The sequence below is a fragment of the Perca fluviatilis genome, chromosome 14 (genome assembly GCF_010015445.1).
Source record: "Perca fluviatilis chromosome 14, GENO_Pfluv_1.0, whole genome shotgun sequence".
NCBI lineage: Eukaryota > Metazoa > Chordata > Actinopteri > Perciformes > Percidae > Perca > Perca fluviatilis.
In genome coordinates, this window is record NC_053125.1 from 3,692,823 (window position 1) to 3,719,576 (window position 26,754).

Below are 26,754 nucleotides of genomic sequence, written 5' to 3' on the forward strand. Positions count from 1 at the left end.
AAAATCACTCCCAAAAGACCAACAAAAGGCAAACACTGACCAACAATTTTTTTTTATTACATTACGACATAATTGAGAGTCTTTAAAACAGTCTCTTCTTATATCACAGATGTTTTTCTGAAGTTGTGAGCTTTTATTTTGAAGCAAAGACATAATGTTCCCGTATTATTGTTGCGAAATGTGCCAGCTTGATGTAACTTCCTGAAAGATTGACAGCTTGTACCGCTCTCTTTTACTAGTGGAAACGATAGCACCCGTTGTGTGAGAGACGCAATCACAACTCGCCAACCGATTTTTCTCGGATTTAATTTTGTACTTTTTGAAAAAAGTTTAGAAAAAACGCACTCAGTTTGGAGTTAATAACAATCTACGTGGTATGAAAGTGGAGCGGACGATTCAAACTAAGTAAAAGAGGAGGTAACCGTGTCCGTTTGATGGCTGCTGGGGATGGAGCCCAGCTGCCTGCCACAGTAGCGGCCAGCCGGAGCGTGGAGAAGGCGCTCGAGGAGGCTGCCGCGAGCGGGGCTCTTAACTTGGCCAACCGAAAGCTGAAGGAGTTTCCCCGGAGCGCCAGGAACTACGACCTGTCCGACATTACACATGCAGGTCGGTTTGCTTCCCACTGTTTCCCTCAACTCAGAAAGCAGTACGAGCGAGCTAGCTGTTATAATGAGAACAGCCTTTTGTTTTATCGCCACCTGCTTCTTTCGGAGAAGGCACATCCTCTCTCGACACGTTTCACAAGACTCCAGTTATTTTGCCCTGATGACTGTCACAACCGTATACCTCGTAAATTATGAAGTAAGGACTTCTTTCAAATTGTCAGGACCTACCTCTTATTTCGGCACACGGAAACCCCACAAAACTGTTGTTAAATCAATAAGAATTATTAATTAAAACTGGCCCGTAACGCTTCTTTTACCAAACTGCAGTGTGAACTCAGTGTTGCCGTTACCACGCATTGTACAGCAGAATTGTATTTATAAAACAAAAGACCCTTCTTGGTGAAGTCGAGTCTTACTTCATGGAGCATTTACTACTCTCTTTAAACAAATCCACATGAAGTTCCAGCTCTTTAAACGAAGCTTAACTTGTTCTCTTAAAGTAGACTTCAAAGAAAAAATGTCAAATCGTCAGACATCTGAGTTCCTCTTCCTCAGCATACACTCCTTTTAAGCGACTGTAGCATTTTTTACATTGCCAGTCCCCGTATGTTTGTCAGTGTGTTGTTAGAGCTTCACTCACTATCGTGTCACAACTTTAGGCTACTGTTTGGGTTTAACAGTGGTTTTGGTATTTTTTTTTTCTGTTTTGAGTGATGAGCCCATCGTGTAACAACATGGCAACCTTTTAGTAACCAGCTTCCTGGTCTGAATGTGTTACTTCATCTCTTTGAGCTAAATTGCCCAGGCCATTGTAGAAGGCTATTGCTAACAACAACAGAGTAAAACTGAACAGTGAAGTGGGTGTGGATGACACTGTGGATTACAGGTAACTACCTTGGCCTCACCTGGTTGAAAAGAGGATTACCCCATCCAGGTTGCTGAAATCAATGTGACTATGCAGCACCCCCTATCCTCTGCTGCTGCTTTCTGTGCTTTGGTAATTATGACCATCTGCTCATAACAAGCCAGGTCTAGGCCCTGTGGGAAGAGGAGACCTTGAAAACACACACACACACACACACACACACACACACACACACACACACACACACACACACACACACACACACACACACACAGGCACCTGCCACTAGAGCAACCCAACCCTAATGACTATACATGCATGCCATACCTACGGTAATGCTACTTGATTAGGATATGTTTATCCAAGTGCAGGTTATTGGATAAACTAATAATCCAGCTCGGCAAATAGGGAAAAGATCTAACTCTGGTTCTTTTAGTTAGGTTTAAAGGGGCACACACACTGATTTTATACAGTTTACTCATTGGATCTGTATTGCTCAGCCTGTGAAAATAGTTGTATGATGTCTTCTGTGGCTCTGGAGGAGCTTTGTCTGACAAAATAACCCTAAAGATTTCATAGTGATTGTAATCTAAATCCACAATGTTCCACTTCCATGATTGCTCCATTGCCGACGAAAATTCTGCTGGATTCCAATCGTTTAGGTCGGACATCCTTTCTTTGTGTTGGCGTTCTAAACTCCGGTGGATTTATGAGGACTATGGTTAACTGCTCCTCAGATCTCTGCAGGGTAAATCCAGACAGCTAGCTAGACTATCTGTCCAATCAGAGTTTTCTCTTGCACGCCTAAAACAACTTGGGGGTTGGAGGAGAGAAAAAAAAGAGATTTTGAGAAAAAAGTAGATATTTTTATTAAAGGGGTGATAGAATGATTATTTATGGTATTTGACACTGTTCCTTAAGGTTTCCTAATAGGGTATGTAACATTGGTTGGGCTGAAAATTGCCCAAATGCTATTTTATGGGCCCTTAACTACCCTGTGAATATGGCCCTATTTGTAACAAGAGCTTTTCTTCCAAATATGGTATGCTCATGAATATTTAGATGAGCTGCGCGCTGATTGGTTTGAGTGAACCACATAGAAACACATTGGAGACGAGACAGCAGGTCTCATATTTCAGACACTGCAAAGTTATACATTGTTTGTCTACTATTTCGTTATTAAATTCACTTCTGAGACTTTTTTATGTTAGAAATCAACTATATGCTATACGCCACTTATATTACAGCTACCCCAAGGTCTTATAAAGCTAACAATTGTGTCCGATTTCAATTTAAAGTGCCCATATTATGAAAAAAACACTTTTTCTGGTATTTGGGGTGTTCTTTTGTGTCTCTGGTGCTTCCACACACATACAAACTTTGAAAAAAATCCATCCATGCTGTTCTGAGTGAGATACGGTTTCTGAATGTGTCCTGCCTTCAGTCTCCTGTTGAGCTGTTCAAAATCGGCTCGGACTGTGACGTCACAATCCGAAATGAGCTGGCTAACCGCAACCGTTAGCTCGTAGCGTTAGCATTAGCATGCTAACGCTAATGCTAACACTAGCATGGTACCTCGTTCTCAATAGCAAAGCACTGCTACAACACACACAAGTTCACCATAATCTACAAAAGAACTACTTACATGTGCGCCCTCATTTAGAAGTCTCCCAGCTAATCCTGCCTTGTAACTGACTGAAGTTGGAGAAACAGCCTGTCTTTTACTTCTATGGAGCTAGCTAGCTGACATGCTCTACATCTGAGCTACTGAGCATGTGCGAGTGCAATCAAAGATAGTACAGAAGAAGAAAAGAGGTCTCACTCTGTAGCTAAAACAGAAACCAGGTGAAAAGAGGATCTACAGCAGTGAGAGAGCTGTGCAGTACAAAAAAAATATGGTGTTTTTTGAAAATTAAACCATGTAAACCTTTTCTGGTACAACCTTAAAATACAATTATGAACCTGAAAATGAGTATAATATGGGCGCTTTAATAAATTTTTGTGAACACCAGGGGTTTCGTTAGCTGCTAGTGTCCCTTCAATCTTATGTGTACAGATTGCAGCTAGTTAGCTACACTTTCAGCATAACTAGAGTATATTTACAGTCTGAATTTCGTCACGCCACTTATATATCCGCTACCCCAAGGTTTTATAAAGCTAACAATTGTGTCCAATTTCAATTTAATGCATTTTTTCTGAATTTTAGGGGTCTCCTTAGGAGGAGCTGCTAGCTAGGCTATATGTCCCATTTAATCCTATGGGAAAAGATTGTTGCTACACTTTCGGCATAACTATCGTTTATTTACAGTTTGAATTTCGTCACGACATGTATATCACAGCTCCCTAAGGTCTTAACAAAGCTAAGCTTTGTCCGATTTCAATTTAATGCATTTTTGTGAATTTTAGAGGTCTTGTTAGGAGGAGGCAAGCTAGCTATCTCTCATTGATAGAGCTCCATCCAGCTCACTCGTGGACAAGAGGCGTTTATTTCGCGATCGTTTGTTTAAATAACTCAATACACATATCCATTATAAGATTAACTGGAACCTGTGGTAAGAGATTTGGGGGCGTAACAAGCTCGCTGACCGCGCCTTCACTTACACAGACCGGTCATTTAGCAGGAAGAGTGGAGCTGCAGGCCCTGGAGCTCTGTCAGGGCAGCGGCGTTTGGTAGTTCACTAACCCAGAAATGGTGACTTTGCGCGGGTATCGAGCACCGTGGGCTGCCAGCCGTGACGGAGCTCCATCTACCTCATAGCAGGCCGGTTTAGCCATACATTTTCGTAGAACAGCCCATATTTGACCTCTACATAGTTGATTTCTCGCAAAAAAAGTGAATTTAGTGGTAAAACAGCAGATTAACAATTTCTGAGATCTGCGCGACCTATTCAGAAGACTAACTGACCTCAGATCAGTTAGTGGCCTATGTAAATTTTGGGGCGTTACAAAGATAGAAGGTAGAGCCAAATAAGGAGGAGTTGAGAAGTTGACGTCAACTTTTAGCTTTGTTCAGATTCGCCCGTTTTCAGAGGCAATTTCAAATTGTGAGATGCAGAGGAAAGAGGTGTCAATGGGATTTTGAGGTTCTATGTATGTCCTATTTACCCACCAAACTGTCGTTATTCAACTATGACAGGGTAAAATCGGTTTTGCATTCTATCACCCCTTTAAATAACATTTGAAAAACCTGTATAAACTTTTTAAAGGTCAAAGAACAATATTAACTATGCTAATTATTAACAATATACCTTAGTAAAACAAATAAATAGCCAAAGCTATAACACTTCTGTTTTCTTTGTAACAAAATACGTTTTAAAAACAAACTCCATTGTGGAGATGATTTGAGCATGTTCAAAATTCTTCTTCAATCAAGTTCTCTTACATTTACAAAGTAAATTAAATGGCCACTGTTTCACAGCACTGTGCAGGGTCTGAAATTAACACTCGCCAGCCGCCAAATGTGGGGGCGGTCCAACACACAAACGCATAAACACTGGCGCAGCCACTACCTTCTGTTTACTGATAGCTAGTGTTTAACTCAGGCTAATTAATTAGCTAGTAAGGTGCGATTTCTGGCAGCCAGCCTTCCAAAAGAAAGCACAGGAAACCGAGTCTCATTTCACCTGTCTGGAAGTCTCTGACACACTTTCCACACTCCGTGTCCACGGACAGCTGTAGGCTTGTACCGGTGTTGATGTTTTGTGCATTATCAGACACACGGCGCCACTTTCCTGAAACAGCTTGCGGGACTGACGCAAGTCCACAGCAGCGTATATGTCCGAGTCGGTCTCCAGCGTTTCCACCTACAGGTTGTCAGCTGTATGTCAATATAGTTTTATATGTCACGTAGCTCTCCACAAGCAGAAAAAAGAGGAGCTTAAAACGCAATTTGCGATGTGATCTGGACGGGAAGGATAACCTGGGAGTTGGAAGGGGTGTGTCGCGATTCTGCCTTCTCACAGCGCAACACAGGTTCGTGGATCTGAGTGTTGCGCTTTCGGTTTCATATCGTTACAGCCCTAGTTGTACGGAATTATTATTATTATTATTATTATTATTATTATTATTATTATTAGATGTTTTCCATGGCAGACATTTTGACACGTCATAGCAGGAAAAGCACAGGAGGCCTATGAAGCTTTTCCGTAGTTTCTGTCAGATCTGTATAGTTACAATATCAGATGTTCATGTTAAACCTAGCCTAAGCTTCAAATATTAAGATTTCCAACTGTTCTGAACGCTCTGGTTTCAACAGTTTTTCTACTCTCTGCCCGGAGTCAAACCGATGTCATACCGAGCAGGTTTTCTAAATATATGGTCATTTGCTCCAGGCAGGCACGCTATTGCACTGTTTATGTTATGTAATCTTGACCCCAGTTTTGAGTCACATTCATGCTGGAGCATGTCCGGCTGTGTAGTTTCTGGTTTTAGAAGCCTTTATTGGTGATTTTTCACCGTAGGAAATCTCATTATGTACTCTGTTGCAATGGACTGTACAGAGGCAGCAGATGCAGAGACCTGGAAAAGCTGACCAATCAGAGCAGACTGGGCTTTTTAAAGAGACAGGCCCTCCAACAGAGCTTCTCAGACAGAGGGTGAATAGAGCTCAACAGTGCCGCCCCTCCTCCGAAAGACCTTGGGTTCCGGAAGTAAATTTCCCAATTCATATCTCTCATTGACATCTGGAAAAATCATAAAACATATAATTCTTAGTGAAAAAATTCAGAAAAAAAACAGAAAATCAAAAAGAAGTCAAAGGTACAAGACTGTGTACATATTTTCATTATCGAGCGAAGGAACTACTTACTCATCCCATAAACCACCACGCACCACTGAATACAGGAAGCTAACGTTAGTTTAGCTAACAGCTAATTTGGCTAACCGCTAGCTGAGACAGCATGTAATGACTTTTAAAGACCCTCAAAATAAAATCTGAAAATATATAAAATATATAACAGCTTTTACGTCAGCTGTAGTCTGCTTTCGCCAGTGTTTAGTTTGAGTTAACGTTATTTTAGACTGAATCAAGCTGTCAGCTAGCGGTTAGCCGAGTTAGCTGTTAGCTAAACTAACGTTAGCTTCCCGGTGGAGGCTAACGGCAGAAGTGTGGAACAGATCGTGATTCGTGCAGTGTCGTAAATCCTCGTAAAACAGCATTATCATTTTGCGCATGTCAGATTTTGCAGGCAGCACAGATCGGGTACCGACAGCTCACTGTGGGATTGTGGTATTGTTCAGGATTGTGGGCAATGAAGTACTTATCCAAGACATTGTGAATGAAAGACATCTCAAAACAAGGTTGGTGCCTCATGAACTTTTGGCATCTATATGAGCATATACAATCGCTTAGTCATGTCGTAGCTGGTTTCAGGTCTACCATCGACGGTTACGACAATGGAGAAATTGCATTGTATTTTTACTTCCGGAACCAGCTGTGGGTGGGACTGTTGAGCTCTATAGGTGCAGCAGCCATGGGCAGTATGAGCTGAAAATAAAGTGTTTGAACATAGGCCTAAAACCTGTAAATATGTTCTAGTAGAAACCAGTCCCTCCAGGATTTTGCGATGTCGTGATCGTGCCAATTCACGCGAATTCAACCAATCGCCCTGAATTTGGTGCAAGTCGCAATTTTGACCAATCACCGCAACTTTTCCGCAAATTTGATCAATAACCTGAAGTTTCCCGTGACTTCAACCAATCCAATGTGACTCTGAGAGCCAATGACCAAGCGGGAGTGAGAATGGCCACGGCTGGATTATTTCCTTGTTTCTGATGAAGACGAGACGTGTGTGACCGACTCGAACATCTCACATTTACCAACAAAACGTACAGCGAAAGACAAGCGTGCAAAACATTTCAGACCGTCCTGCCAACCTGTAGACATTTTAACATCAATGTACGCTGTAATGTTTTTTCACTCTAAAGTCACTGAAGCTGCTGTTTCAATTCTGTCGGCTCTCTGCAGTGGGCGGTGCTGCTCAGCTCCCCCCGCGACTGACGCGCGCGCACACGCACACACACACACACACACACAGACACACACACACACACACACACACACAGCCCAGAGTAATTTTATTCTCCCCAAAACAAGTTTACTCTTTATTTTTAAAGCACTACTTGCAACTTTCACTGTCTCCCGCAACTTCATTGCAACAAACATACAAAAGACATCGCAACTTTTATCGCAGTTTTTTTTTTTACAAAAGCTCTTGCGAAATCGGGCATTTTGGGCCGCAACAATCTCAAAAAAAGGCAGCGAATCCTGGAGGGAGGGACTGAGAAACGCAAAATACATGAACCTGAAAACAAGTATATCCCAGATTCTCCACTGTGCTGCTTTCCGGTTTTGTTCCATCCTCCACCACGCGCCATGCCGCACTGGGTTGTTTTGGTAAATGCCTAGATTAGCATTTTTGGTAAATGCCTAGATGCTCTTGCGGTTTCACTTCCTGCCCGGCTGTCGGAACGGCTCGCGTGAACATAGACCTGGAGCGTATCTTTTATCTTTTAGCGGAGCCGAGAGCAGCTTCACTGTGGAAAATAGGGGTAACTAGAAAATGCATTTCCTGCAGAAAATGCGTGGGAATGCTGGACAGCTGAATTGCTAAAGCTAAACTGGTTGAATAGCTTAAATCCGTAAGAAGTTGAAGTAGTGAGAATAGTTGAAAAAGTGGAAATCGTTTTAATAAGTATGAATTTCACTAAAAAGTTAAAAGTTTATGCTAAACTGAACTGTTGGCTTTAAAGGTTGAATAATGACAAAATATGTAGAACATTGTGAGGTCTGAGTATATTTTCTAACTGATAATGACTCACATATGCAGAAATATGAAACAAATTGTATGAAAAATCTTAAAGGGGTGATAGAATGATTATATAGGGTATTTCACACTGTTCCTTATGGTCTCCTAATGGGGTATGTAACATTGGTTGGGCTGAAAATGGCCTGGTTGATATTTTACTGGCCCTTATGCATCCCTGTGTTTTGGCCCTATTTGTAACAAGAGCTTTTCTTCCAAATATGGTATGGTCATGAATATTTAGATGAGCTGCGCGCTGATTGGTTTAGCGACTTGCCATACGCAGACATTAGAGACGCGCACTGATTGGTTGAGCAAATCCCCAATACACATACATTAGAGAAGCGACAGAATCTCATATTCCAGACACTGCAATGTTTCATTACCAAATTCACTTCTGAGACTTTTTTAAGCGAGAAATCAACTATATAAAGCTGAAATATGGGCCGTTTTATAAAAATTGATGGCTAATTGCAAATTTGGTAAGACGTGTCGGACTTAAGGAGCTCCACACAGTCTGACGAGAAAGCGGCAGCCTGCTGGGCTCCATACCCAGCACAAAGTCACCCTTTGTGGATACTGCACTACGGGGCTCCGCGGCCAGCTGCCGGCATAACTCTTAATATATTTACGGTTTGAATTTCGTCACGCCACTTATATAACATCATTCCGCAATGTCTTATAAAGCTAACCGTTGTGTCTGATTTGATTTTAAGGCATTTTTACGGACGTGAGGCGTCTTTGTAGGACGAGCAGCTGCTTGCTATATGTCCCATTCATTACAATGGGGAAATACCGCAGCTAGCTAGCTACACTGTCGCCATAACTAAATTATATTTACAGTTTGAATTTCGTCACGCCACTTGTATAACATCATTCCACAATGTCTTATAAAGCTAACCGTTGTGTCCGATTTGATTTTAAGGCATTTTTATGAACGCGAGGCGTCTTTGTAGGACGAGCAGCTGCTTGCTATATGTCCCATTCATTACAATGGGGAAATATCGCAGCTTGCTCACTTTCGCATAACTAAAGTATATTTACAGTTTGAATTTCGTCACGGCATGAATATTACAGGTTCCTCAAGGTTTTACAAAGCTTAGCTAACACTTGTCCGATTTCGGATTTCAATTGAATGTATTTTTGTGAATGTCAGAGTTAGGAGGAGGCTAGCTAGCTCTCATTGATGGACTCCATCTCACCGTGGCTCTATCAATGAGACTCTGACAAGAGGCATTTATTTCCCCGATTGTTTGTTTAAATAACTCAACACACATACCCATTATAAGATTTACTGGAACCTGCGGGCTGCGATAAAAGATTGCGGGCGTAACAAGCTCGCTGACACTGCGGTCAGGGCGCGATGTAGCAACCCAGGCAGCACCAACACCGGCACTAAACTCCGACACACAGTCGGAGAAAATTTGCAATTACCCATCCATTTTCGTAAAGCGGCCCATATTTGAGCTTTATATGGTTGATTTCTCGCATAAAAAAGTTTCAGAAGTGAATTTTGTAATGGAATAGCAGAGATCTGCGTGACCTAGCTAGATTCAGAAGACTACCTGATCTCAGGTCAGTTGTGTAGCCTATGTAAATGTTGGGGCGTGACCGTTCTCTTAATACACCCATGGGCTGACAAAGGTTCCGGTTTTTGGGAGGTTGACGTCAACTTCCAGCTTTGTTGGGATTCGCCCGTTTTCAGCGGCAGTTTCAAAATATGAGATTTTCATAGTAAAGGGGTGTCAATGGGATTTTGAGCTTCTATGTATGTCCTATTTACCCACCGAACTGTCCTCATTCAACTATGACAGGGTAAAATCGGTTTTGCATTCTATCACCCCTTTAAAGCTCAACTGCATTGCACTGAACTGCTGGAACATCTGGAAAATGTTCAGAGTTGGAAGCTAAACTGCATTACCTACATAAGTGAAGAGCTTGTTAGAAAAGCTGGAAGCTGAACTGTAATACTGTCAAAGATGAAAGTTGAAATGAATTGTCTGAAAAGGCTGAAAGAAGAAATACTTTGTATTATTTTCAGACATATACACTGCATAGAATGGAAAAGCATCAATCTAGCTGAGATGAGATGTGAAATATATTAGGTGAAAAGAATGGGGCTGAACAAGAAGAGAGGAAAGAGAGAAGGAGAGAAGAAAGGAGAGGAGAGAGAAGAGTGAGGAGAGTGAGGAAAGAGGAGAGGAAAAAGAGAGAAAAGAGAAAATATTGAGAGAGAGCAACTTTGACTAAAATTTACTAAAAAGGCTGAAGGTTTAAAGACTGTATTATTATCAGAGGAGGAGAGACAGAAGGAGGGAGGGAGTGAGAGAGGAAGGGAGGGAGGTAGAGAGAGGAGTGATAGAGAGAGAGAGAAAGATTGAGAAGGAGGGAGGGAGGTAGTGAGGGAGGGAGGTAGAGAGGGAGTGAGGGAGACAGAAAAGAGAAAGAAGGAGGAAGACAGAAGTAGGGCAGGAGACAGCGAGAGACGGAGAATGAGGGAGGAGGAGGAGGGAGACAAAAACAAAAACAGAGGAGACACAGACAGACAGACAGACAGACAGACAGACAGACAGACAGACAGACAGACAGACCAGAACAAGAGAATAGAACAGAGAAGACAGACAGACAGAAGTGGAAGTCAACAGATCTAGACTAGTGTTCATATTACTGCCTGTAGTATCTGTATAGACTACTGTTCATATTACTGCCTGTAGTATCTGTATAGTCCAAAATTAAAAGGCTTATCACAAAGCGCAGCACATTGGCTGAAACTAGACAAAAATACCTACGTTTTGATGTATAAATTGTGTATGACAAGTAAAAATTGTGGGTGTACGAGCAATTTATAGAGAAGGAACTAAGATCATTTTTTTGAAGCTTCACCCTCTGAATGATGACATCATCACTCTAAGAAGCCACATACACACTATGTTTAATCGATAAAAAATCCTGAAAAGATCACTAAACTTAAACAGCTTTTTCACAAAAACTGTAAAAGATATCAAACTGAAAAGTAGACCCCGGATAGCTGAATATTTTGTGAACAGTTTAAAGTTTGCATCACGTCTTTAGGTGGAAGAATGTAGGAGGAGATACATTTTGAAGCAGAAGAGGATTTGAAGGATTTGAAGCTTGCTCTCATTGACTTCAATGTTAAAAAAAAAATGTTAAAAGGCTGAATATTTTAAAAAGTATAAATAGTAGAAAAAAAGTTGAAGAAGTCCCATCATTAGCTGAAAGAGCTTGAATTTGAATGGTTTCAATAGCTGAAAGTATGCAGAAGTTACGCTGAGCTAAAAAACGTACGGAATAAAAAAAATGGCTGACACAAATAACAATAGTTGGAATGCTGTTGAACAGCATTCCCACTAATAAGTCCAGTGTGTCCCCTATAATAACCACCAGGCTAGAGAAATAATTTTATTAAAGCGCCCATATTATGCTCATTTTCAGGTTCATAACTGTATTTTAAGGTTGTACCAGAATAGGTTTACATGGTTTAATTTTCAAAAAACACCATATTTTTGTTGTACTGCACAGCTCTCTCTCACTGCTGCAGATCCTCTTTTCACCTGGTTTCTGTTTTAGCTACAGAGTGAGACCTCTTTTCATCTTCTTCTTCTGTACTATCTTTGATTCACCCGGTACGCGCAGCTTAGCTCAGATGTAGCTAACTCTAGAGACAGTAAAAGAGAGCCTGTTTCTCCAACTTTGGTCAGTTACAAGGCAGGATTAGCTGGGAGACTTCTAAATGAGGGCACACATGTAAGTAGTTCTTTTGTAGATTATGGTGAACTTGTGTGTGTTGTAGCAGTGCTTTGCTATTGAGAACGACGTAGCATGCTAGCGTTAGCGTTAGTATGCTAACGCTAACGCTACGAGCTAACGGTTGTGGTTAGCCAGCTCATTTCGGACTGTGACGTCACAGTCCGAGCCGATTTTGAACAGCTCACTAGGAGACTGAAGGCAGGACACATTCAGAAACCGTATCTCACTCAAAACAGCATGGATGGATTTTTTTCAAAGTTTGTATGTGTGTGGAAGCACCAGAGACACAAAACAACACCCCAAATCCCAGAAAAAGTGTTTTTTTCATAACATGGGCACTTTAATGCCAAAAGTAACACCAAATCTCCTTTGTGTTTCCCCTGGATTCGTGCATCGCTGTGAGTCCATGAACGAGGCAGCTGTCTTTGGTTAGTTCAGTCTGTAACAGCAGGACAGTCCAGTGTGTTATCTGAACTGATAAATCTGTAGCGTAACGGTTACAAACAGGCTCAGTAGTGAAGGACACGCTAATGTGCTGATGGATTCGATGTTGTTTTTATCTGAGCTGGACCAGAGAATATTCGGTTAAAACGATCAGATCGGTGATGCTGTTTTGCCCTCATTGTTCTCTGGGAAGTTAGCTGAAAGTGATGTAATGTAGCATTTTATGTGGAGTGAGCACTTTAAATGCTACATTGCTTGTCAGGAAATGGAGTAACAGGTGAACAAGCTTTAGTATTATCTGTTCAAATAAGTGTTATGGGGGGAATCCAATTCATGCCTATGTGAAGAGTACTTCATGTGGATTCCAAAAAGTAACTGATAAATATTTGAAGAAAGTTTAAAGGGTTAGATCTGGTGTGGTGGGGGCTACTGCCAGGCTGCAGGCATGCTACTGACATTACTCCAAACCTAAATGGAACTGAGCTATCAGTAATGTTATTAATTACATTTGCGCTTTTCCTACTATGAATTATTATTATTATTATTATTATTATTATTGAACCTCAATAAGAAATAATAATTAGCCTGGGAAAACCCTGATGAACTTCCGGCAAATTTTGAGATTTGCAAGTCAGTCTGGCCAACTAACAACATCGAGGCACCAATCACAACCGTTGAGGCGGGCTTTACATAATGACGATAGCGCAGCGACAGCAAGCACCTTTTTGTTTACATTCAACATGACGGCCACCGAAGCGCAGCAACCCGTTGATGCCGCGGTCGCTGCTATGTCACCCGGATCATTGGTCTGATTGGTTGAAGGACTATCCAATTATGCCCAGAGGTGTTTGAGCGCCATCCGTTGGTGACGCCCCTTTGGAAATGAAACAATTTCATTACAGGGCTCTTCCAGACTTTTTAAAAAACAACTATTCTTTATAATGAAAATAATAAATATAAAGTGGGAATCTAAAATAAAGGTTACAGACAATATGTATTGATATGTTCAATACATATATCGATAATACTGGATTGTGGATCATATCGTCCAGTATACTTGTGGGGTCCCGACAGCTTTGTGGGGCCAAAATGCTGGACCCCACAAGTTTAAAGGGCTGTTTGAGGGTTAAGACTTGGTTGTAGGATTAGGGATAGAATTAGGTTATGGTTAGGGTAAGGGTTAAGGTTAGGCATTTAGTTGTGATGGTCAAGGTTAGGATAAGGGGCTAGGGAATGCATTAGGTCAATGACGGGTCCCCACAAAGATAGTGTCATAAACCTGTGTGTGTCACTGTGAGATCTGAGAGCACAGAGCTAACGTTACGGTAGAGACCAGGGATGCACGAATATTGGGCTTTTTGACGGGGTTCGGTTTCTGCCAAACCTTTTAGAATTTTTTTTTCACCGAACCCTACGCTTGCACTACGCGTGCTATGCTGGTTGACGTAATGACGCTGCTTTTGATTCTGGGAAGGTGTTTACATAGGTGAACCGTTCAATGCAGTAGGCTGTGAGAAAGTGAAAATGGAACTCAAAAGCAGAAAAAGTGTTTTTTGGCAGTACTTTGTTGTAGCTAAATGTTCAATTTGCAATGCCGATTTGTCTCGTGGTGGCAAGGACCCTAAACGATACACAACATCGCTGCTGTTAAAACATTTGCGTATGAAACGTCCAAAAGAATGCGAGTTGTGCATGAAGGAATCTACACACAGCAGCCAGTTAAAATAAAATAAAATGAAAAATACACTGCTGTGGACGTTGTTTACTTCATTAATGTGTTTACTGGGCTAATGGACTGAGATGGGAGTAGGATTCGGTATTTGGTTTCGGATTCGGCAGAATCTTAACCAGTGGATTCGGTAGTCGACCGAACCCCAAAAATCTGGATTCCGTGCATCCCTAGTAGAGACTGAGTAACGTTAGTAAAGAGGGAGTGACAGGCTGGGGATCTAAAGAAGGATGGGAAATACTGTTCTAAGTTATAGGAGCTTAGCTGGGAGCTTCATGGAGACAGCTAATGCTAACGTTAGCTGCCCTTCAGCTGTCAGTCCGCTTCCACTTCATGTTACCTTCTAGTAGCTGTATTCTCAGTAACGTGAGACAATCTGCAAGAAACAGGTTGCTTATAAACCACTAAAATAGGCTGAGGTGAGGCCAGTAAGCCTATCATCAATGTTTGTTTTCACAAATAGGCTGATTTCTATTTGCTAATATGTTGGATTCATGTTAAGACATTTAAACTTGTAAGTGATTTTCTCCAGTGATTTCTTGCCCTGCTGCTTCCACACAGCTCAGCAGGGAGTGTTGCTGGGCAGCGAGAGGGAACAAAGAGCTTTGCGTCATGCCTAATAATAACAACATAACATGGTGAATTATTTGAAATTATGGTAGTTTTTTTTAAATAATTGATTCGGTGGATGACTTTTTCCTTTTCCAGCACATTTTCATATTTAAGTTTCAGCGAGGCATTTACACCGGTAAAGACGCAGCTCATCTTCTATCTAGAGTGAGTTGGAAGGCTATTATAGAAAGACATGAATATGAGAGGCCCAGCAGTGTGTATGATAACATCAGTGGAGCAGCTTCCCTCAGGAAGGTCAAAGGTTTACAGGAGACTTGGCGTGCCTCCCCCAGTGTTTCCTGCTAGCTCAGAGCCTCGCGTGGAACAAAGCCCAGCTATTGTATGTTGTGTGCACCTTGTGGACCCACAAGAGAATATCCACAGCCTACCCTTGGGCTAATGCTTTAATAACTATTTGACCAAGTATTGGTTTTGAAATGATGATATTGGTGTTACTATATAAAAGATTAAAGCTGTGAAATCAGTGATTTAAAAAAATAAGATCACTTTCATGCCAAAAAGGAATGCATAAATATTATTTTATAAATTACTTTGTCCAATGTCCCACTGAAGTGTGCAAAATGACCGATAGGCAGTGAAATAGGAAAAAAAAAAAAACTGCAGGTGTTCTCTGTAGCGGTGGATGATATGGCCCTAAAATACAATGAGGATATTTCAGGGTAGTGGTCGTTTGACCTAGTTAGTTTGAAGCTTACTTTAAGGACCTGTAACTTGTGTTGCCAGCTGGGCATATAAAGATTTCATTTCTTTTCTCTAGGAACGTCAGCTGTAAAAAGCATTGTGAAGTGAAGTGTACAACACAGTTAATGAATTTTCAACATTTGGTGCTTTGGTTTAAAGCAGCCGGACCCCTTTGCTTGTTTGTCAATATCATTTTGCACCTTGTATTTGCTGCTAGATGAAAACTTGAACTTTGAACTTGTGTTCATTTAAGTTCAGACCTTCCTGCCACACTCATCTTCATGGATTGAACTTGCTTTTCTCATTTTAATTTAGGCCTACCTAATAATTGAGCACTGAAAAGTAGAAATGTAGAAAATATTTGTGTAAATCAGTTACTCAATATTAAAGAAGTTTTATTCCTTCATTTATTCTTTATTCCTTTATTTGGATCCCCATTAGCTGCTATCAATGTAGCAGCCACGCTTCCTGGGGTCCACATACAACAATCACAACACCAAACATACATTTAAAACAAGACATACAGTATAGTCCAAGTAAGAGTATCACTGTGTATGTTTCTTAAATTAGTGTCAAATAAAATAACCTCACATTCTGACAATTAAAGTCCATCAGATTTTGGATGAAATAATGTTTAGTTATAGTTTTCTAAGTAGTCTTTTAAAACTGGCCTCACTGGTGCCTCCACTATGATAGTTGGTGAGCTATTCCACATTGTAATGACTCTAAACATAACCGACCTGCACACTGCATCAGTCCGGGGTTTTTGCTTGACTAGATAACCCCTAGCAGCCTGCCGTGTACGGTTGCATGCCAACCACTTGAGACTATGAGAGACTGGCATGCACACTCTCTGTACTCAGCCTGGCACCTGATGGACAGGCCAGTGCCAGTTCTGCTGCTTATTTGGAGCTGTTTGGAGCTTAGACTGATCTTTTTTTGCTGCAACCGACCAGACTGGTGAGCAGTAATCAAGGTGAGATAAAACTAGTGCCTGTTTCATCAACACTCTAGTGGCAGGGATAAGAAAAGGAAAACATATTTTTAATATATGATATTCCATTACCCATTTTCATAACAACTCAGATTGGGATCGGGACATCCCTCTTAGTATACAGATATTGAGTTGTTACTTTTTTACTTTATTAAAAAAGGATTGTTTGGACCAACAGCAGCTCATGTAAGTGCAGTAACAGAAGCAATGGAGATGTTGCATGGGCACAAAGTTAATAAATGAAACTGCGCTCTCATATGTTCTCTGGGGGAGTGAGCACAGCCGAAGGCCAGCAGCTTACTGACGTGTGTGTGTGTGTGTGTGTGTGTGTGTGTGTGTGTGTGTGTGTGTGTGTGTGTGTGTGTGTGTGTGTGTGTGTGTGTGTGTGTGTGTGTGTGTGTGTGTGTGTGTGTGTGTGTGTGTGTGTGTGTGTGTGTGTGTGTGTGTGTGTGTGTGTGTGTGTGTGTCCTTTTCCACATTGTGTAAATTGAAGTGAAAATACTTAATTGTCCATGGTGTTGGTTTGTGCTGTTTAGGCTTTTAGTTGAGCAGTTTTAAGGCCATGACAGCAACTCTATTATTGCCATTATTCAGACACTATAACCCTGTGTCTGTAGTCAAAACCCCCAAATTCCTGTTTATTTCCTCCTGTTGCTTCTCAGGCACTAATGCCTAGAAGAAGTGGAGCTCCTCAGGGCAGCTTCAGCCCTTTCTGTGCAGGGACTCTGAGACCAGTGTAGTTTAGGCGCTAGCTCTGGGACCCCCTCTAGCTCATACCATGTAGGCTGAGTCCTGAGTCTGACCCGCGGTCCTTTGCTGTAGATTTTAGCTTTGTTTGTGACCTGGTACTAGGGTTACTAGGAATTACAGTGTTGGTCAGTCAGTCAGTCCACTGAAAGATGTGGGCAAATATCTTGACTTGGTTTTGAGTGTTGAACACTTCATTTCCTACATTCTGGTAAAATTGTGTGCACCAATTCATGTTGAGAATGTCTGTATTTATGTAAAGGAAAACAGAATTCAGCAAGATGGTGACAATTCAACATATAAAATATGAATGGAATACAACGCAGGAAGGCTCTCAGTCTGTATTCTGTAGATCAGGTTCTCTCATTGAATCTCTGCTGAGTCAGCACACGTGTGGGCATGATTTAGTCTTCTGTCCTCTTTTGTGTCATCTGTTTGGGGAAGTAACCGCCTTAAATGTGCATGTGGCACCTGTTCACGTCAATGATAGCCTATAAACCCTTGGACTTTATTTACTTTATGTGTTTTAGCAAGATTTCTGCTCACGTTCAAAACTTTAAAAACATATTCCACATATCTGTTTTCGAGAAAGTAGTATCATTTTGAGAAAATTGTCAATATTAAGAGAATAAATTGTGATTATTATGAGACTAAAGTCATAACATTTTCAGTTATAATGGTTATCTAGCTGTGCTCCAACATTTAAGGCTGTGGGCATGTCAATAAAATTGTCAAGTGATACTGCCTAGCTCTGATCTGTTTAACAAAGTAATGCAAATCATTGACTGAATAGGACAGTAACACTTTAGATGAGTAATCCAGAACAACACATTGTTGAAATTGTTGAATTCATTAAATCAAAGCATTCCTCATTTAATTGACTCAAACGTAACTTAACTATGTCATGTGATGTGTTACTTCCGTACCCTTTAAGAACAAATATTTTTCTGGTAGCAGCTAGAAGCTGCAAGAGATACACATGCGCGTGTGTGCGTGCAGTTTGAACTCAACATATGGCTGTTATTTACTGTGTGTGTGTGTGTGTGTGTGTGTGTGTGTGTGTGTGTGTGTGTGTGTGTGTGTGTGTGTGTGTGTGTGTGTGTGTGTGTGTGTGTGTGTGTGTGTGTGTGTGTGTGTGTGTGTGTGTGTGTGTGTGTGTGTTTCCTCTGGGCTGCGGATGTGGGCTCTTTTCACTCAGTCTTCACTTCTGCTTTGTCTGTCTTCTTCTCGGAGTCCTTTCTGGTTTCCCCACACTTTTTGTCTGCCATATCCAATTCAATCCAGTTATTAAAGGACTTTTGTTGAAAATGTCACAGGAAATAAAATGCCAGATGGATACATTTCCTCAAAGATATGCATGGGGAAACTGGAAGGAATCTTTCATGAACTGATAAATCCTGTCTTTGGTGTCAGCTAGTGAATGCTATGGCTTGTATCATTCTAGAATGAAGTTCCCCACTTGTAGCACAGAGTAGCGTGTACATCTTCATGCATTATTGCATTACCAGAAGTCAGTTTATTCCAATGGGACAGCAATTTTATAATTCTTTGACATGCTTTAATTGACAGTATTTCCAGTTTCAGGTCTGAACATTTCTCTCTCTGTCTCTGCATCTGAAAGCTGGCAGTGTGTTTTCTCTCTCCGAGTGCAGCAGCTGGTATCCCATGGGAGGTAACTAGAGAGAAGCACAGACACAGACATGGAACGCTGTAGGACAACACCAGCAGTCTGCCAACAAACATATACTGGGCCATACATAGCCTGCTCTGGAGTCTGGCTGGGTGCATGTGTGGAGGAGGCAGCATGGGCCACTCCCCCCACTGCTCATAGCTATTGTTTCTATCCAGTCAGGAGGTATAGACATGTTTCAGGACCTGGATGTCCGCAGCATTTAGCTGGTCTCCCTGCACAAGCCGTTACCTTTAAAGATGAAAGATGAGACAGCCAAACAGCCAGCTGTTTGTTAACGCTGTTTGAGCATTTTAAGCTTTTCATGTTCTGGTGGGAACTTGCACAAGTTGCATCATATCTGACACTTGAGAGTGAGATTGCATTCACAAGCTAACTTCTAAATAGGGAAGTCCCTTTTTCTAGCCTTGATGGTTGTTTACAGTTCTTTATTCAACTGCATTAAGGTTTAAAGCTAATATTCCTATACATTATGTTATGTTCCGCACATAACACCCATTCAACTGTATCTCCATCCATTTTCTCACCCGCTTATTCTGTTCTGGCTTTTCTGTCCCAGCTCATACTCTGTGAGAGGCAGGTACACCTGGATAGGTGTAACAAACCACAGTATGAGTAGGGCTCAGTTAGTTATTTTCACTATCTACTCATGTACTGATTCATTTCTCACATAATTATTTAATCTGTAAAATGGCTCTGTAACTACATTGTAAAGAAATGCCCATCCCAATTCCCCATAGCCCATAGTGATGTTTTTAAATGTTTTGATATCCAATTAACTAACATAAAAACAGAAATATGCATTTAAAAGGTTGGAATCACTGAATCTTTGCCTTTTTTGCATAAAAAGTTGCTGAAGTGGTAAATCAATTATCTGAATTGTTCATTTATTTTGTGTTGATTGACTAATTAATGCAGTTTACTAAGGTAAAGGGATTTGATACTGCTTTTACAGCAGACGGAACACTGAAAGTGTGCATGCAGCAGCATCCTTGGAGTACATGAACACAGACTTCAGCATGTTCTGAATCACTTGATAACATCTAAGCTGCCCTTATTTACAAATAAATAATACATTGGTTGCTGACGCTCAGCCGTCCTCACCAAAACTCCAGAAGCAGCCGAGCTTAGAACATAAACACGACGCACGTGTTTATGTTCGTAATGTTTCACCCTCCTACTGGTTCTGCCCTAAGGAACGTACAGCCCGGTCCTACCAAACGGTTACAGGCCATCATAATGTTGAGAATGGACTTTTCTGCATCGAGACATAATCTTTCAAGAGGGTATCCCGATGCATCTTAGAAACTGTTTGTTTGCCAACGGCTAGTCTCTACTTTATTTATTTCCTTGTTCTGTGGTAGCTACTGTGTGCTCGGGCTCAGCAGGCTGCCATTAGTTAATGGGCCTCAGATCCAGGCCTTCTGGCTGTGGGATTGTTCCGCAACACAATGTAACACTATAAGAGTGTGTGTAAATAATCTAACGGTGTGGAGTGGCCTGCTTGGTGAATAATGGAAGCTCTTATGTAAGCCAGCAGATCCATTAACTCCCTCAGTGTTTGCTGTCCAGATGGCTGATTCACTGAGGAAATGGGCACACCATAGAGTAGGCATGGGGCCTAGCAGGGGTTGAAATGGCAGGGTTTGTGGAGGCATATATAATACTTGCTATAGACTTATCATAGGATTAGTGTTTGACTTATTACATGTGCTCTTCTCAGTCTCAGAGGCTGTGATCCAAGAGAGAAGCATGTTGCTGTAACTTTTCCTAAGGATAGCTAATAAAGGAAGTCCAGAGACTATGTTTAATGGACTGAAAGACTTAGATTTATACAAGGTGTAATTGAGCAGTGATGTGTGGAGAACAGGCCTGTGGGAACTGTGATGACAAGGTATTAACCATGACCTTAGTCTGGCTGGAATGGCTCAAAAGAGAGTTGAATGCATGTTCAGTATCCTGCATTGTGTGTGGAAGTTGTATGAAGCACTTGCTCCTGGATAACAGTAGTAGTAGTAGTAGTAGTAGTAGAAGCGCTTTGAGTGTCTATGATAAAGCAATGAATGAATGAATGAATGAATTAATTAGTAACAACAAAGTCTCTTAGGATAAAAGCGTTAGCTAAATGAATGTAATGTAGTAGTATTGAACACAAATGCTGCTCTTTTAGATTACATAAATGCTTTAAGATAGTTGAGTGAAGCATAAAAAATACAATATCGTACTTAAATACACTGTATTTTTATTATTATTATCATCTATGCACATGGCATAAATCGTCCTTAACTAGACGTCCTAAAACCAGCAATTATAAAAACTATCCATTTTTGAACAAGTTTAAACTTAGTGTTTAAACTGTAGTGAGATCCAGGCTATATGTGTAGTATTTAGTAGTATTTGTGATGTGAAAGAGTTTGGTTTTTATCTGTTTATTATCATACAGTGGCTTCACTTTTTGCACATTTTATTGTGTAGATAGATGTAGATGCCATTTTAAATGGATAAAATTGTCATGTTGTCCATCAATCAACACTCAATAATCCATAATGACAAAGTGAAAACAAGTTTTTTAAACTTTTTGCAAATGTATTAAAAATCATAAAGGTAGGCTATATAAGGGTATAAAACTATTTCAAAACCAGACCATGCTGGAATTGCATAAATACTTACTGCATTTTCTTTTCTGTGGTGATTTGGCTTTGACACTACTGCAGTGCCCATGTTGTTGCCATGACGATTTGGATCGGTTTTCTTGTTTGTCACTTCTGTTGCTCAGAGTTGGAGAAGTTTCAGCTACAGACAACGTCCCTCTGCCTTCAGTGTATTTTGAAACTGAAAAAGCTGAAGTTTCTGGAAGAGGGCTACATGTTGCTGTTAGCCTACAGTAAGATTAAAACGTATCCCAGTCTGTTGGGCCCATTGAACATGTTTTCTGTGTCCTAGTTAGGTGCTGCAGGAGTTCAGAGTGTGTTCGTAGTGTATTTCCCCTTTTGCATAAATGCACTAAGCTTTGCATATGAGAGCTAAAGCAAAGCCTGCAGTCTGTAGGAGGGAAGGAGATAGAAGATGGAAAGGAAATGGAAGGAGAAAGACTTAGGGAAGTGCAAGTGAATAAGGTCGGACCTGATTTGCCAAAGACAATAACTCAAAAGGAGAGTTCCTCCCTATCATCTGGAAAGGAATCTCTCATCAAGGGTCTCATTCCACTGCCTTTACTCACTTAAACTGCTGTGAGAAGTAAAAACATCCCTCCTTGGTCTCTCTTTAGCCTATTTTTCACCAGACTAAGGCCCCTTCTCCACATTCAGAGTATGGGTATAGTGTGTATAATGTGTGTTTGTAACATGCCTGCAGTTCAGTGTGGCTGCTATCTTGTGCTAATCTCTCCTTTTCTCTCTGTCTTTGTAAAATGAGTCATCTGGTCTCTAGGGGGCTCCAGCAGAGATCTTCAGCTATGCTAGGTCAGGGTTAAATTGGCCCAAAACCTCTGTAGTCTGAGCCCGTCTGAGCCTGAGCACAAAGATCAGAAGGCTTTGATGGGAGTATGCCAATGGAGCTCCACCAAAACTAAAAGAGTTGACTAGCAGAGCTCAGCAGAGATCTTCAGCAAGGCTAGGTCTGGTCTCTAGGGGACTCCAGCAGAGATCTTCAGCAAGGCTAGTGGTGCATTCTTTTGTAATCTTGTAATCGCGACTAGTAGCTCGAGCGTGACGTCACATCCATGTCGAAAAACGAATAACCGCGGGTGGTTGCATTCTTTTTGTCACACAATACTAAGAGTCGGAGAAAAGATGGATTTTTGTAACATTTTTAGTAACATTTAGGATTCTATTCACCCAGTTATTGACATATTACACACATATATTTAACAGTTTGATACATGAAAATTACGTTTTGATTAACGTTAACGTTAGGCTACTGCTCTGCTTTCTGCTCAAGACTCGGCTTAAAGCCATTGTTGTCATATAGCAACCGAGCGTCTCTAGCCAATTTCAGCTGCACAAGCTACAAAATAACTAATTAGGCGGTATTTAACTCCTAATAAGACTGTAGCGACATGCCTATAGGTAGCAGTATACAGTGCTATGTGTACGACTTCTTCATTTGGTTACAACAAAGACAAAAGTGCTTAAAATTGTAGATAACCACAATGTTTACTAAGTGTGATGCACGACGTAGCCATCTTTGAAAGTGAGCTCGGGGTCCTCTGAGTTCAGACGAGTTGACGAGTCGTAAATACGACCTCGGGAGCGTTCTTTTTGCAACTTCCGGGTCGTAACTCCGGAAAACAACTTGTAAAACGACTTCGGTGGACAAAAAGAACACACCATTAGTCTGGTCTCTAGGGGACTCCAGCAGAGATCTTCAGCTAGGCTAGGTCTGGTCTCTAGGGGACTCCAGCAGAGATCTTCAGCTAGGTCTCTAGGGGACTCCAGCAGAGACCTTCAGCTGGTGAGTAGTTTGTGCTGAGTGAAGTTCAGACTGTTTATCGGTGTTCACTGGTTAGGGTTAGGGTTAGGTGTCTTGAAGGAGCAGTTGGGGGCAAAAAACATCATTGAGCATTCAGACTAGCCATGTAAGGGATGCATCTGTCATCTTGTTGAATTAGCAATGTGCTTTGTTTTTCATAATTGGTACACATAGCTAGGAAGTAACCATTGACTTTAGAATATTCAAATGAAGTTGAAATTGATTGTAACGATCTAAGTCCGGTAAGGCATGTCACAGAGTGTATTTCACAAAATGTTTGTTTTGATCAGATTGGGAAAAATCTGCCCCTCAATAATTACAGTAATAATATACAGAGTGACGGACTGAGTGAACATCCACATGTCTTGATCTGAATGTTAACTTATCGTAGTAGCCAGCACCAGTTCCATCTCCATTACTCATCTACAGAACAGTTAGCTCTCTCCATTCTCACACTCGGGCCATGCAGCGCTCTCAGCCACATGTACTCACGGAGCTGTGGTGTTCAGCTTCTGGCTACGCTTCTGCTCCTCAACTTGCTGTGACTAACAGTGTAACAGGAATCACCAGCACCACATCCTGTCTTACAGCACATACACAGTTGTTTTGTCATTGGCAACATTGTGAAATAAACCTAAACCGCATCAGACCGAATGGCGGGCTCAAAGAGTTAGGGTAAGGTGTGGCTGGTAAATAGAAAATGCTGATTTGACACAAAATGCACATGTTGTTATTCATACAGAGATAATTATATATTTTTTATTTTATATAATTTTCAAACCACCATTAGCTCCATGCCTGTAGCTGAGGGACTGGAGGTGGTGGACAGGATGGAGTCCTTCCTTCTGCCCCTGACTCCTCATTGATCAGTTGGCTTTCCACACATTTTATTTTGAATCAAGGCAGAGGAACAAAGCTACCTCTGTCAGACATACTCCACATCTTTTGCCAGCAAATATATTTATTTTCCTTCCATTTTTATGTAAATGTCAAAACCTTAAATCTAGCTATCACCTTACCGCTGCACTGATCAATAATTTATATTAACAATGGATTGAAAGACTATGTATAATGTGAAAGTGACGCTTGTAGCAACAAACCAACAGAATTATTATGAACTTTGCAGTTGCTCTCAATTTTCAGCTTTTTTGTGTTTTTGGGTGAATTATTTTGGTTTTGTTTCCAGCAGGCAGTTTTTTGAACTTCACAACAATACCTAATGTAGAAAAAAGCCCACAGTTATAAGTTGGCGTTGCTGTTATTAAGTATTGTGTTTCTATGTTTCACTTTTATATCGATTTATTCATTGATGGTAATATATCATGGGAGCCACAGCACGTGCTGGTTGTATATTATAGCTGACGTCGCACAGTAATAAGCAGTATGATACAGTTAGTCGATCAGTCGATGGATTACAGTTGTGAGCAGTAACTTTCTTCAAGAGTATGTGTGAATGAAAGGAAAAATCCCCACATAACATGGAACATGTATGTTACTGCAAAGGGAAGAGTGAAAATCAGCTCTTTATTCCAGACTCTGGAAGATTAGGCCTTAGTGGTGTTCTGGCGACACACCTGGGGTAACCCAGTGACTAATGCAGAACTAGATCCTAGACTGAGCATTTACCTGTTATCTCCACTACACCTAACGCTTGCTAACATTAGCCGCCATAAGCTGCCTGTCATCTCAGCCAAGTAGACTATAGCTGTGAAGTGGATTGAACTGAGCAGTAGGGATGTTACCCTACACTCAACTCACGATCCCTTACCATTTACGAGTTTAAGTTCACGATGAATGAAATCACTGAAAAATATTCCTTTATATCAACTGCAAAACAGCAGATGTGTCCCATTATCAAAAGTGCAACTGAAATAGTATTTTATCTTAAATTAAAAAATAATTAAAAAATCAAAGACTATGAAAGGCTTGTTTATTGCTAAGGCCATATGGTTATAATCAAATGATTTATTTTAAATGTAATAGCAATAACTTATAACAACCTTTTTCACCAGTCATTTGCTGTTAAACGACAAAAAGAAGAGAAACTAGATGGGAGAAGGGTATTTTACAATAACAGAACCAAATGCAACACTAAGTCTCTGTTGTTTATCTGACAGTGTCCACGGTGTCTCAAAGGTCAGCTAGTCTCCTCTGTGTCTTTAGCTGCAGACTGTTGGACGTCCTGCTGTAATTTCCAGTGAAATACAGACACATGTTAGACCATTTAGCTGTCAGCATTTTAACCCTGTTTAAAGCTTAATTTATGGTAGCCTGGTGCGATGTGCATGCGCCATAAAATGACATCACCACACTGTCGTTTCCAGCGTGAAGGCTCCGAAGCTCTCACGTTGCGTGGTCGTGCACCTCTGAATGTCTCTGTGCATGCTCGCACGCTAGAGGGTGCGACGGGAATCATTCGTCGCTCCCATCCCATCCCGAGCCCACGAAAATACTCCCGTCACATCCCGATCACGGGACTGCCCCCCCCAAAAAATCCTGTCCTGCAAAATCCAGAGAAAAAGACTCCCGAATCCTGTTCCGCTCCCGTTGTGTTCCCTATGTTGTCTAAAGTTATCAGACTCTCTCTGTGTGTGTGTGTGTGTGTGTGTGTGTGTGTGTGTGTGTGTGTGTGTGTGTGTGTGTGTGTGTGTGTGTGTGTGTGTGTGTGTGTGTGTGTGCGTAGCCCGAGGGAGCGAGAGCAGCTCTGCTGCGCTGATGTTGTTGTGTGAATGCAGCGCTGCAGAGCCGTACGTCTCTCACTGCTGGGTGGGTTAGGTAGTGACAATTTTTGCATGCTGTCACGCTTGAGTATAGCCAGCTAATGGTAGGCTAATGTTATCTGCCGTATGTTGGCTAGCGTTGTGCCCTACACTGTTTAAAAATGGCATCGTGATTCATTTTTATCTCAACCGGTTGTAATCTTTACACATTTAAATGGTTTTGAACTGATTCACGATGCATTTTTACATCCTTACTGAGCAGCGACACCTTTTACTGCTGTATGTAACCTTTCATTCCCACTTAAATATAAATGTTGCACCGTTTACTCAAGTATTGTACTGGTGGGAAATACTTTTGACAAGTAAAGTAAAATTTTAACATAAAATGTTGCATATTATTCCAGACGGCATTGCCATGCTTTGTAAACAGCAGCATTTGAAGTCCACCATAGTGCTCTCGCTGTGACTGAGGGCTTTCCCAGCAGTCCCCTTTTTGTTGAGTCATTCCTTTCGGGGGTTGTGTTGTCTTGGCTTCCTCATGCACGGCCTCTTTGTTATTTCATCCTCTTTCTTGCTGCTCCTTTGTCCATGCTCTCCTGCTGGTA

General features: G+C 41.2%; 1 protein-coding gene across 2 annotated transcripts in view; it reads left to right on the forward strand.

The window, feature by feature from the left end:
- Positions 1–215: 215 nt before the first annotated feature.
- The window catches only part of lrch4 (leucine-rich repeats and calponin homology (CH) domain containing 4), a 94,258-nt gene continuing 67,719 nt past the window's right edge, over positions 216–26,754 (forward strand). For both annotated transcript variants that reach the window (XM_039822048.1, XM_039822047.1), the window contains exon 1: positions 216–606. In XM_039822048.1, coding sequence (XP_039677982.1) covers positions 435–606 — 172 coding nt within the window. In that variant the 5' untranslated portion in view covers positions 216–434. The remainder of the gene's footprint in view (positions 607–26,754) is intronic.